Source organism: Scyliorhinus canicula, chromosome 11 (genome assembly GCF_902713615.1).
Source record: "Scyliorhinus canicula chromosome 11, sScyCan1.1, whole genome shotgun sequence".
In the NCBI taxonomy this organism is placed as follows: domain Eukaryota; kingdom Metazoa; phylum Chordata; class Chondrichthyes; order Carcharhiniformes; family Scyliorhinidae; genus Scyliorhinus; species Scyliorhinus canicula.
The window spans coordinates 20,496,877-20,510,716 of NC_052156.1; the positions used below are offsets into that span (position 1 = coordinate 20,496,877).

Genomic DNA, 13,840 nt, shown 5'->3' on the forward strand with positions numbered 1-13,840 from the left:
GCACCACCTCAGGCTCTGACCCTTGGCGGTGCCACCCTGGCACCACTCCTGCCGGCTTGGCAGTACCAGCCTTGCAATGGAGTTAGGCCACAGGTCAGCCATGATCTCATTAAATGGCAGGGCAGGATCGAGGGGCTGAATGGCAGACTCCTGTTCCTACATTCCTTAGCAAGTAGATCATCGTTCAGCAGTGTGTGGGGGAACATTTTCTACTTTGAGCAAACAGATAACACTCCTGAAACCGCAGGACAAGTTAAGAAGCATACCAGAATGATCCAGTACTGTCAGAGGTCATGCACATGGTGATTCAAGGAAAAACCTAGGGAGCAAACCCTAAGCTTAAGCAATATCTCACTCAAATATTTGAATTATTTGTACAGGTAGGTTGGGAGTCATCACTCCATCACATACACGAAGGACGCTTTGGTTCTGTAATGAAGGAGATAGCCAGGAGCTATTTTGGTGGCTGGGGCTAGAAGCTGAAATAGAGAAGGCAGAAATCATAGAATTTACAGTGCAGAAGGAGGCCATTTGGCCCATCAAGTCTGCACCGACCCTTGGAAAGAGTACCCTACCTAAGCACCCTCCACCCTATCCCCACATCTGCACCCGATCCCCATAACCCCACCTAACCATTTTTGGACACTAAGGGCAATTTATTATGGCCAATCCACCTAACCTGTACATCTGTGGACTGCGGGAGGAAACTGGAGCACCCGGAGGAAACCCACGCAGACACAGGGAAAACGTGCAGACTCCACACAGTGACCCAAGCCGGGAATCGAACCTGGGACCCTGGAGCTGTGTAGCAACTGAGCTAACCACTGTGCTACCATGTTGCCCGTATGTATTTGTCTTGCAGAAGAATGTAGAAATCTGCCACCATTGGTCCCATTTCACATGTGGGAATGGTCAGCAAAGGCCTGGCAACGGGTAATGGTGATGATGCCGGACCATTTGAAGAGCATATGTTTCTCATTCTAGTGGATGCTCACTCGAAATGGCCTGAAGTTGCCATCATGAAGACAACTTCAGCAGAGAAAACAATTGAGAGATTGGTTGAAATCTTCAGCAGAGGCCATGAACTTGAACAACATCCTGAGTGATAATGGGTTGCAGTTCACTTCGCAAGAGTTCATACATTACTTGAAGGAGTGCGGAATTCGACACATCCCATCTTCTCCTCATCGTCCTGCCATATAAAGGCTGGCAGATCTGTTTTGTACAGATGAAACATTCATTGAAAGTAACTGGAGAACAAGGTTCATTGTTGAAATGCCTGAGCCACTCATGGACAGGAATACTGTGCACTCAACAACCCAAGTTTCTCCGCCATTGCTAATTGTTAGACATCAACTACACAAAGCTTTCAATTTGCAAAAAACACCCAAGACAAAAGAAATTGTCAAAAAAAAGCAGCAGGATCAGGTTAAACGGTGGGAGAACAAGGCAACATGTCATGTTTTCACCAGGGTCAAGAAGTCCTGGCAAGGAACTAGACCACAAGTGAAAAGTCAATACCTGCCATCATTGTAGCACAGGCAAGACCGCCTCCTACACGGTACAGACCCAAGAGGATATAAAATGGAAGAGACATGCGGTCAACCTTTGGCGACAAGAACTAATCTGCCAGAGACAGAACTGAAAATAGTCCAAATCCAGCTGTGCCAAGAGAAGACCCGGACTTTCCAAAGAACTTGACACAAATCAACTAATTGGGGAAAGCAGTGCCTCACTCGAGAACCAGACAGCGAGTCAACCTCAGAACATTGTCGACGGCAGTTAAGACGACCATGGGTGACATCCAAACCAAGCCAAAACACCAGAAGTTGCAGCAAGCACTAAAAGGCAGATGCATGAGGTTCGCCAAAAACCACACAGAACGGACTCCAAAACATCTGACACACTGAGTGTTGTTGATTGATGGTCAAAGTTGTACTGTTCATTGTGTCAGGGACCTTTGATTTAAAAGGGTGAGGGGAAATGTTGTATTCATGGTATTTCTAGTGTTTCCTCACTTGCAGCCTTGCAGTGGAACAGGGCACTTTAAGAGACCGATCATGTGACGTTATCAGCTGTTTACGTTCAATCCCACCAGCGCCAATGAACAATGGCAGCCATGTATACTATTTACAAGATGTACTGCAGGGGTTCAGTGAGGCTCCTTAGGCACCTTCTAAACCCATGACCACTACCATCTAGAAGGAGAAGGGCAGCAAATTCCTGGGAACACCACCACCAAGTTCCCCTCCAAGTCACTCACCATCCTGAATTGGAAACATAGCGACGCTGTTCTTTCACTGTCACCAGATGAAAATTTGGAACTCCCTCCCTAACAGCACAGTGGGTGTTCCTACACCTCAAGGATTGCAGCGGTTCAAGGTAGCAGTTCACCAGCACCTTCTCAAGGGCATTTAGGAATAAATGCCGGCCTAGCCTCGGACGCCCACATCATGTATAAATGTATAAATAAAAAGATGCTGGGGTGTACTGCCATGTCTGGTTGTTACACAGGTGGTTGGATTTTAGTTGTGCCACCTGAGCTGGTGGGCATTTCTCATCCTGGAAAGGGGGGCATGTGCCGCAGATGCTTGCTACACAACCTCCACCTCTGGATTTGATTATTCCAGGGCGGCATATGGCGCAGTGGTTAGTACTGGGACTGCGGTGCCGAGGACCCGGGTTCGAATCCCGGCCCTGGGTCACTGTCCGTGTGGAGTTTGCACATTCTCCCCGTGTTTGCGTGGGTCTCACCCCACAACCCAAAGATGTGCAAGTTTGGTAGATTGGCCATGCTAAATTGCCTCTTAATTGGAAAAAAAAAAATAATTGGGTACTCTAAATTTATTTTTAAAAGATCTGATTATTCCAACAAAATCTCAGCTGGTCTCTCACGTTCTACCCTCCATAAATTGGGTGTCACCCAAAATTCTGCTCCCCTTGTCTTAACTAGCATTTCCCTATCATCACTGTGCTCTCTGACCTACAGTGGCTCCCGGCCAAGCAACATCTTGATTTTAACATTTTCATCCCTGTTTTCAAATCCCTTCATGGCTCACCCTCCCTATCTCCAGCCTCACAGCATTGCGAGATGGCAACACTCCTCAAAATCTGGCCTCTGATGTAGCCCTGGTTTTAATCGTTCCACCATCGGTGGCTGTGTCTCCAGGTGCCTGTGTGGTTTCAGTGTCATATTTTTGTTTTATAATGCACCCCAAGTGCCTAGGGGCATTATATTTAAAGAGCAGCATTAATGTATTGCAAGTTGTTGCTGATGCATACAAAATTGGGTGTCAGTAGAACAGATTCACCTCGTTGACTTGTTGCCAAAATATGAATTTAGAAACCTGGACACCCTGCTTCCCTCCTGCTTTCTGTTAGATTCTCTTTAGAACCAAACTGTTTATGCCGTAGACAATTGCAACGTAGAGTCTCGTCCAGCCTTTCACACACAGCTACAGATTATTCATCGGTAATAATCGATAAAGATGTTCATATTCTTATGCATGTGCACGTACTGAAGTGGAAAACCTGATCAACATACAAATTAGTGTAAATCATGATTCTCGGCTTTAAATTTTAACACTTGGATCTGGAACTTTACACAATTGAATCATGAGCCTTTTGCAATTGAATACAAATGTAAGAGAGGGAGCAAGTGGTTCAGATCACTGCTTTTACACACTGCTTAGTTCCAAAGAGAATCTAATTGAGTGCAGGAGGGAAGCACAGTATCAAAGCTTTAAAATTCATATTTCAGCGACACATCAACAAGGTGGACGGGCAGATCCAAGATAGGAGAGCAAGGGTAAGAGGACAATATTTTAAAGAGTAAACCTATCTGAAGGAACAGCTTGATCGGGATTGAGGGAGCCTTACTCATGAGATGGCCTGTGACCTGACACAAACCACCCCGTTCCAGCTGAAGTAGTCAACTGGGAACTGGATCAATTCCTCATCCCACAAGGAGCGGGGTATAGATTTCAGACAGTAACCCCAACAGGCCCGAAAACACAAGGATAGAAATAGTTGGGCAGACTCGATGATCCCAAATCCTTCTGTATGTCATTTAGACTAAACTAGAGACAGATTGACCCTAAAAAAGCACTGTAGTGAATGAATGACAGGTCAAATATTGTTGATCAATTAATGGAAGATATTCACTAACTTTGCTAAGATCCCGACTAGTGTCCATGCTCCCCATGTCTTGCTGTTTAGCAATGAGATTTAATTACGCGGACCAAAAGCAAAACTCTGAGGGAATTGGAGCCTTGGATTGCTGGCCAATGGGCAATTCTGATCAAATACAAATTGTTAAACACATGATGGACAGACCACACATTACACACAGGTTATGCCGCCTAAATTTCATCTGGAGCAATGTATGGAGGACACTGGGAGTAAACTCAATACGTATGCCTAATCCTGCTCCCATTTCTCATGTGTCCCACTAGGAATTTCACCAGATGGATGTTCGAGAACATGTGTTGTCGACTGCATCCTGACATGTCCATTCATTCACACTCTCACCTGTTTTTGCTCCTCTCTGCTGATATTAGCTGGCGTCAAAGTCTGCACTCTCAGACACCGCCGACCTTCCTCATAGCTCCAGAGCCACTGAATGCCTTCCTCAGCCCTTGCACACTCTGACCTCCTGCTGCACCTATCAGTAGAAAGGAATCCGCATCAAAATTAGGCAACATATTCATCAAACACTATGGTATCAGAGCAATGAGAAGTCCATCCATGAACAGTGAAAGGAACGGACAGTTTTGTTGAAATGAACACATTTATCAAAGCTTGCAAAATAATTTGCTGCGTTCCAACAATGCTCAGTGAACCATAATCATTGAATACCTAGAATGCAGAAGGAGGCCATTCGGCCCATCGAGCCTGCACCGACCCTCTGAAAAACCACCCTACCCATGCCCATTCCCCCACCCTATCCTCCTAACCCCACATAATCTTTAGACACTAACGGGAAATTTATCATGGCCAACTAACCTGCACGTCTTTGGACTGTTGGAGGAAACTGGAGCACCTGGAGGAAACCCACGCAGACATGGGGAGAACGTGCAACTCCACGCAGTCACCCAAGGTTAGAACCTGGATCCCTGGTGCTGTGAGGCAGCAGTGCTAACCACTGTAACACCGTGCCATCCCTCATATTATTACTGATTTTTTTCAGTTTCTGATCCGGGACTTTGAAACAAGGCTACACTTGTATCTATGTCACCCATATACTCGAGAACGGCAAAAGGGAGTTCCACCCTGCTGGGAGATGCTGCAGTTTATTGCCCATCACCTGCACTCAAAAGATCACTCTCATTTAAAAACACCACCTGGCAGAGCACTGACCTTGCAGTTTGAGGCAGTAATCAAAGTTACCGTGACTGGAATGCACTTTGCGGATAATCGAGCAGGGAGCTTAGCACAGGAAGTTACAGGTCACGTATTTGACCCACTGGGCACATTCCAGAGTTAACCATTTCATGGACACCACAGAATTCATTCAACGCCTGTTTAAAGAAGTATGCTTCTCCGCTCTCCCAGGTAAATTAAATCAAATGCCGCACCAGAGGGGCAATTTTGTAAACCTTTTGTTTGCCTACTTGGAGCACTTATTGGAGATTAACACTGCATGCCCCCTGTGATCTGCTGCCCAAACAAAACTGTGGGGGCATAATCCGGAATTTCCTATCTGCATTCCTGGTGGATAAAACGCCATGGTTGGAATTCATAAAATTTTCCCTTGCCTATCTCAGCTTCCGCCATTCAAGCATCCTTCATCCAGTGGCTTTCTTTGGCACAACATTTCTTCAATGGCAGGAACCATCATACTTCACAGACTATATCAACCTCTTTTAAAGTTAATAATGAACACAACGCCTTCTGCTGAAATGTTATCCCACACACTTGACATTCCGCAAAGACTTAGGAATCATTCTGATCTTTAACCTCGCTGAAATGTTTATTTTATTTATTTATTTTTTTAAATTTAGATTAGCCAATTATTTTTTCCAATTAAGGGGCAATTTAGCGTGGCTAATCCACCTACTCTGCACATTTTTGGGTTGTGGGGGCAAAACCCACGCAGACACGGGGAGAATGTGCAAACTCCACACGGACAGTGACCCAGAGCCGGGATCGAACCTGGGACCTCAGCGCCGTGAGGCGGTTGTGCTAACCACTAGGCCACCGTGCTGCCCTTCGCTGAAGGTTTATTAATAATTTTGCCCCCTCCTGTCTGCTTCCAAGTTCACAGTCCAATACAAATAAACTGCTTCTATCTCCACTTATTCCTCTCACTATTTTACAGTGCTGGATCACATTCCCCTTAATTTTCCAATGAAAACAAGCTGCGTTCTCAAAGCGGCCATTCATAGCTTGGAATGGGGTTCAACCACAGAACAAACAGGAATCTGTTCAACCTCTGCCACCTGAAGGTCAGATTCAAGGTTGCCCCATTCTCCTGTGGACAAATGATTGCATTTGTGCACATTCGGAGGCTGCTTTTAGAGGCGTACAAAGCATGGGCCTGAAGCTAAACATCGATAAGACAAAGGTCCTCTTCCGCCCAGCCCCCTCCCACCCCAGTTAGCGACGGGATCTTGGACAATGTGGACTATACTATCAACAACGGCAGAAATTGATGAAGAGGTTCAACACCACCTTCAATGTGCCAGCTCAGCCTTTGGTCCCACAAGGACAAGGGCGTTTGAAGCCCAGAACGTCAGATTCGGAACCAGGCTCATGGTCTACAGAACAGTAATGATACCCGCCCTCCTGTATGGCTCAGAGGCATTGACTACGTACAGTAGGCACCTTAATCCCTGGAGAAGTACCACGAGCACTGCCTCTGCAAGATCCTGCAAATCCAATGGCAGGATAGGTGCACCAAGGTCAGTGTTATCACGCAGGCCAACATCCCAGCATCGAGGTATTGACCATGCTCGATGAACTCCGCTGGGCAGGCCACATTGTCCACGTGCTTGACACAGGCTTCAAAGGTTCCTGAAACAAACACTCTACTTGGAGCTTTGGCGAGGCAAACGGGCCCCAGGAAAGTAGAGGAAATGCTTTAAGGACACCCTCAAAAGTCTCCTTGAAAAAGGTGCAACATCCCCACCGACACCTGGAAATCCCTGGCCCAAGACCACCCGACGTGGAAGAGAAGCATCTGGGAAGGAGCTGATCTCCGGGTTTCAGAACAAGCTGAACCGAGCATCGACAGCGAAAGGAGCACGTGGCAGCTCAGGCATCCCACCCATCCGCTCCTCCAACGACCATCTGCCCCACCTGTGCCAGAGACTGCAGGTTGCGCACTGGACTCCTCAATCACTTGAGAACTCGTTTTTAGTGTGGAAGCAACTCATACTGGACCCTGAGGAACTACCTAAGAAGAACGAGCCTGAAGAAGAGTCTGAACCCTTTGTCATGAATTAAGCTCCTTCACATGGTAAAGTGTCAAACACTGCACACGCTATTCCAAACAATACTATTCCATGAATGGCTCTTTTCACTTAAAGTCAAAAATCCTCAAGTTGCATCCCAATATTTGCTGTCCAGAGACTTGTATTAATTGAATATCTTTAGTGAATGGTTAATCACATCAAAGGCCTTTTCCGTCTTTGCTAATATTCTTAATGTGTTCCCACACACCAGGTTTACTGGTTTTCTGAAAACTTTCCACTTCCTACCCATCGACTTACTAAGTTAAATCACAGAAACTAATGGTGTTTTGTGTACTCCTCGTGTGGCCATACAGCCTGGCAACACCAACAACCTGGAGAATTTTACAAGAAACATCCCTCTCCATCCTGTTTTTTCTTTGATGAGTGCAAACAGCAGAAGCTAGACGTCCAAATCAGAGTGAAGGTTACTCCTGACACCGCAATACTTCATCAATGACAAAGGGTGGGATTGTGGGCGTGCGCCAGGGTTGTTGACCACCACACGCATGGCTGGACAAGAAGTGGTCCAAATGGAGGCTGCATTGCTCGCTAACGTCAGCATCCTTGCTAACTGAAGCCCTACACTGATTATTTGGGGAGGTCAAATTTTGCCATTCGCGGCACGCATGAAGTGTTGAAAGGATCCATTCCGATTGGTGAATCAGGAACCAAGAACAAGAACTTTTTCTACTCGAGAGAGTTTATCGACTTGTTCAGTCTCAGATCTTTCCTCCCACTCAACCAGTGTCCCATCTGTCCCCTATTTATACGTGCGCAGTTAATACCCATCACCTGTTTCCCTTTATCTTAATGTAATTAACAAATCTTAACAATGTAATTAACAGACCAAAACAATGTAATCTGACAAGTCATTAACATGAAGGCTGAGGATAAGAGAGTGTAATGAGTATAAAACGAGACTAGCAACTTGCAGGCTGGAAAGTTCAAATCTCATGTGTGAAACTGAATTCAATAAATCTCCATCTGCAGCCTGGCACCATGAATGATCAGGAAAGCTGTTGGATTTAATTAAAATGCTCACAGGCTGACTAATGACTTTCAGGAAAGGGAACTCGTCATCTCTTACCTGACTTGCGGCACTCGAGCCCTTTACCCCTAAAGCCCTCCGGAGTGGTTTAGCAAACTGCTCAGATTAGAAATGGGCAAATTGGGAAGATTCTGGGCGGGAGTGTTCGCAGTCTTAGCTAGGATAGTGGAGGAGGGAATGGATCCGGACCGTTTAGTGGCAATATTTGGGGTCTCCGAGAAGCCGGAGCCCATGGAGAGGAGGAAGGCCATGTCTTGGCCTTCGCCTCTCTGATTGCACGGCGGCAAATTTTGCTGGAGTGGCGGTCGGCATCGCCACCAGGGGGTAGCGGCTTGGTTGGGTGATCTGTATGACTTCCTGCGACTAGAGAAGATAAAGTATGACTTAAGGGGCTCTTCAGGGGAGTTTGAGGAAAGGTGGAGGATGTTTCTAACCGTATTTGAGGGGCTGTTCATCGTGGAGAAGAGGAGGGGGTGACAATAAATCCAAATCTCAATTTCCAGCGAGGCCCCTCATTTTGCCGGCACGTGTGTCTGCCTGTGTGATGGGCAAGCACAGGCTTGAAACAAGCAGCACTGCAAATTCTGGACCAGAAGGTAAATATTTTTATAATTTAAAAAAAAAAGTTTTTTTTCCCCAATTACAGGGTAATTTAGTGTGGCCAATCCACCTACCCTGCACATCTTTTTGGGTTACGGGGCGAGACCCACTCAGGCACGGGGAGAATGTGCAAACTCCACACGCTCAGTGACCCGGGGCCAGGATAGAACCATTGCGCCACTGTGCCGCCCTAGGTAAACCTTTAATCCCGACGAGCGTGTAGTCAGGATGACAGAATCTGAAGATGGGATTGATCAGGCCTCCTCCTCCGAGACTCACCTGCCCTGCAGTATGCACCAGCCACAGTACGGGTCTCTCGCAACCAGACAGGATTGACAGTCAAGGTACTCGGAGCACTCACTCACTGGAAGTTTCAGCACCTTCAACGAAAAGCAATAAACATAGTTGCATAAACAGTTTTCTGCATGTCACTGCGGAGAATCTTTTCCTCAGTTTAGCTCCACCCTTTGAGACGGAGCAGAACTATGGCCCCAGAAACAGCTCAACAGAAATATATTGATGCATCTTTTGATTTGATTTGATGTGCTACAAGAGGGTCTTTGGCTGCCCACCCCATCTCACCCCAACAATTAGCAACGCTCAAAATGTGAGTCCATCTCAGTGGGCCGCATAAACTCTCCCGGCCAGCCTGAAATCACTTGAGCCTCACGTATTCACGTCACTTCACGTCTGTTTTACTTCATTTGGCTGGGAGTAAGATCAATGTATTTAATATTTCACTCCCTATCATCCATCAGCCCATTCTCCAAGTTTGATCTATGTGGGCATTCCTTGTCTGGGATGTTCCCTGATGCATTGTCCAGCTCCTCAACAGCATCACAGGGTAGACTTGTCTTATTTTTATTCAGTTTCCTCCGTTACCATCAAAGCACCGTGGCCACCATCCCTCCCATTCCACTAACACAGCCAGCAATGACGGTTCAGTGGTCACTGGAGGGAGGAATATAAACCCCTGACTCTGGTTTTTAATGTTTCTACTTCAGAGGACGCACCTTCAGCGGAGTTGTGATGTAAAGGTGTTTCTGCTCGCTGTCAAATGCCAGGTCAGTGTTGATTGCTGTGTTGGACTGGATTGTGCGAGTTGAGTATCGCTCTGCCTCTCCAGATGACTTCACAAAGACCTAGGTCAGCGGAAGAAAACAAGTTGCTCGGTTCATCAATCTCAACATATTAAACCACTGAAGGACAACCTAGTCTAGTGAGTGGGCTGCATGGGTGGCCACCTTCAACTCAGTGGGTCGCAAGATTGAGATCAGGCTTGTTCACTGACCAAAGAACAAAGAAAGGTACAGCACAGGAACAGGCCCTTCGGCCCTCCAAGCTTGCGCCGACCATGCTGCCCGTCTAAACTAAAATCTTCAACACTTCCAGGGTCCGTATCCCTCTATTCCCATCCTATTCATGTATTTGTCCAAGATGCTCCTTAAAAGTCACTATCGTGCCTGCTTCCACCACCTCCTCCGGCAGCGAGTTCCAGGCACCCACTACCCTCTGTGTAAACCATGGCCCCATGAATAAGATTGAATACATCTAATACACGCCAAATATTTTGTAACGAGTTGTACAAAATGCTTCACCATTTATATATTAATAGAATCCAATTGAGACTAGCTTAGTGGTAAAAACTGGGTGGCATGGGCAAGTTGGGCTGAGGAGCCTGTTTTCATGCTGTAAACTTCTCTGACTATAACGGTCATCAGCTTTGGTAAAAACAAAATAAATATTTTACACTTTGGATGCGGAGGGAGTGCACGGCTCTCACAGTTGGTCAGCGTCGTGTAAAATCAGCTTGCAGCTCACTTCACTCGCCCTTGCTTCACATGTGCATCACCTCAGTCATACCATCACGTAAAAATCTCCACGGATGGAAATCAGCAGAACGTGACAACCTTATTTGCCTCATAACCCTTATTTAAGTTGAGCACAGTTGTTTCCGACCCACATTTCTCACTCTCAAACCGAATGCTAAATTCGACCATGTTAGGGTCACTGTTTCTGAGGAGATTATTTACGCAGAATTTTTAAAATTAAATCTGCTTCATCACATATTACCAAATTCAAATCCCTGGTTGGATCAGCAACATATTGTTCTGGGAAACTATCCCAGATACACTATGAATTATTCCGCCAATTTGATTTGAAGATACAAGTCACCCACGATTAATGTAGTGCCCTTTTTTACATGCCCTCATTCTCTCCCGATTTATTCCCCATCCTACAGTGTAGCTCAGGGGTGGGCAAACTTTTCCGTGCAAGGGCCACATTCAAAAATTCACAATTCACAAAGGGCCGCATAGTATATTAAGTAAAATAATTACTTCACCCGGTTATGATTCTGGGCGCCTCATATAGAACATAGAACAGTACAGCACAGAACAGGCCCTTCGGCCCTCGCCGTTGTGCCGAACAATGATCACCCTACTCAAGTCAATGTATCCACCCTATACCAGTAAGTAACCCAACAGCCCGCCCCCATTAACCTTAAAAAAAAATTTTTTTAAAAAAAATAAAAAATTTTTTTAAAAAAAAATTTTTTTTTTTTTTTTTTTTAATGACTTGGCGGGCCGCAGAAATACCTTTGGCGGGCCGCATGCGGCCCGCGGGCCGTAGTTTGCCCACCCCTGGTGTAGCTACTATGGACAATCCCATCAATGTCTTCTTCTTGTTATTTCTTACCTCCACCCAGATGGATTCGCTTCTTCGGATCCATGATAATTTCTTGCTATTGTACTTATTCCATCTCTCACTAACAAGGCTACCCCACCACCCTTTCCTTCCTGCCTATCCTTACGAAGAGCATCATATCCTGAATATCTACTTCCCAGTTTTCATCTCCTCATAACCACGCCTCTATAATGCATGAAGATCATACCCATTAACCTCAATTGGAGCTGTCAATTCATTTATTTTGTGCCAAATACCACATGTATTTAAGTGCATCGAGGAGAGCCCATACAGCTGTCTACATGCATTTAAGGAAAGAGCCATTCATTTTGGTTTGTTTAAAACCATGTTTCCCCCCCTTTGACCCTTTTTGCTGCTGCGTTTCATGTTTGGACAACCTGCCCCTTCCTGTCGCACACCTAATTAGCTGCCTTGCAATTCTTTCTTTTGCTTTGTAAACCTCCAGAATCATCATCTCCCACCCCTGCCCATTTAGTTTAAAGCCCTCTCTACTTCCCTAATTATGCAATTTGCAAGAACACTGGCCCCAGTATGGTTCAGATGGAGGCCGTCCTAATGATACAGGCCCCATTCCCCAGTACTGACGCCAGTGCCCCTTGAACAAAAACCCACTTCTCCACACCAGGTCTTTGAGCCACCTATCCATCTCCCCTACCCTGTGCCAATTTGCACACAGTTCAGTTAATGATCCAAAGATTGTAACCTTGCAGGTTCTGTTGTTTTAATAAGTGCCCAGTTCCTCGAACTCTTATGCAGAACCTCTTTCCTTGCTCTACCTACGTCATTGGTACCTACATGGGTCACGACCACAGGACCCTCCTCCTCCCACTGTTCATTTCTCGCCTGGAACAGATGTCCCGAATCCTGGCACTGGGTGGGTAACACAGCTGTTTGGACTTTTGCTCCAATGAACAATATTTCCATGCTCTTTCACAACAGGCCTCAGTAGCTACGCCTTAACCACCGGTTAGTTCAGACGGCTCTGTGGTCAAAAGCTGTTTAAAAAATGAGACACCCTTCCCTTGTTGGCACATGAGTGAGGTGAACAGTCCAGGAAAGCAGAGAGAATGGAAGGGAATTGCACTCTTTTCTCTTGAAGAGCAAATTAAGTGTGACCACGAGGAGAATTTTGTTTCCCTGGCTGGATTTATATTCCATTTTTAAGCCGATTTTAGCTGCTTCTGCAAGTGCCCACTCCCTTTGGAGTACAGACCTACAGACGCCAGGAACCTCTCCCCTAAGCTGTCACAGTGCCTGTGAAATCTCCCACAGTGGACGGGAGCAGTCTGTTTGATCAAAGGCGGCTTCACATCCAGTCATCACCCGACATCCAGAAATACTCCAGCAGCCATCAACAGCCACTGAGCAGTAGCTGCCAACTAAACTCAACTGACACTACTTTTGACATTGGTTCATGGAATGTGTGCATCGCTGGCTAGGCCAGCATTCATTATCCAGCCCTAATTGCCCTCGAGAGGGTGGTGGTGAGCCACCCTCTTGAATCTCTCTGTAGTCTGAGTGATATTGATACACCCATGGAATTGTCAGGGAAGAAGGAAGGCTTGGGATTTTGACCCAGTGCCAATGAAGGATACAGTTCCATGTGAAGGTGGTTTGTGACCCAAAGGGAACTGCCAGGTGTTCCCAGTTTTAGCCTAGAATGTTCTAAAGTCAATTCAAGTACAATAAGTAAAGTCACCATAGCCCCAGATGACGATAGGCTGCTTTCCCCTTTGAGGGGGGAGGGCTGACTGGTGGTGATTTAACCTTATTGTTTTTTTGCTATTTTTAAAATGCAGAACAAAAACGATGGCTGCTATGGGTCACATCACCCACAGGGTTGGTCCTTTGTTCTGGAAGCTTCCAACAGGAGTTGTGGTGACCACAATTCCGTACGTTTTAGGATACTTTTGAATAGGGATGAGGGTAAATCTCACATTAAGATGCTGAACTGGGGAAATTACGATAACATTAGATAGGAATTGAAGAATTTGGATTGGGTGCAACTGTTGGAGGGTAAATCAACATCAGA

General features: G+C 46.0%; 1 protein-coding gene across 4 annotated transcripts in view; it reads right to left on the bottom strand.

Moving 5' to 3' along the window:
* The window catches only part of plxnb1b (plexin b1b), a 272,332-nt gene that overhangs the window by 78,914 nt on the left and 179,578 nt on the right, over positions 1-13,840 (bottom strand). For all 4 annotated transcript variants that reach the window (XM_038812455.1, XM_038812454.1, XM_038812456.1 and 1 more), the window contains 3 exons: positions 10,116-10,244; positions 9,382-9,482; positions 4,531-4,663 (listed from right to left, as the gene is read on the bottom strand). In XM_038812455.1, coding sequence (XP_038668383.1) covers positions 4,531-4,663; positions 9,382-9,482; positions 10,116-10,244 — 363 coding nt within the window. The remainder of the gene's footprint in view (positions 1-4,530; positions 4,664-9,381; positions 9,483-10,115; positions 10,245-13,840) is intronic.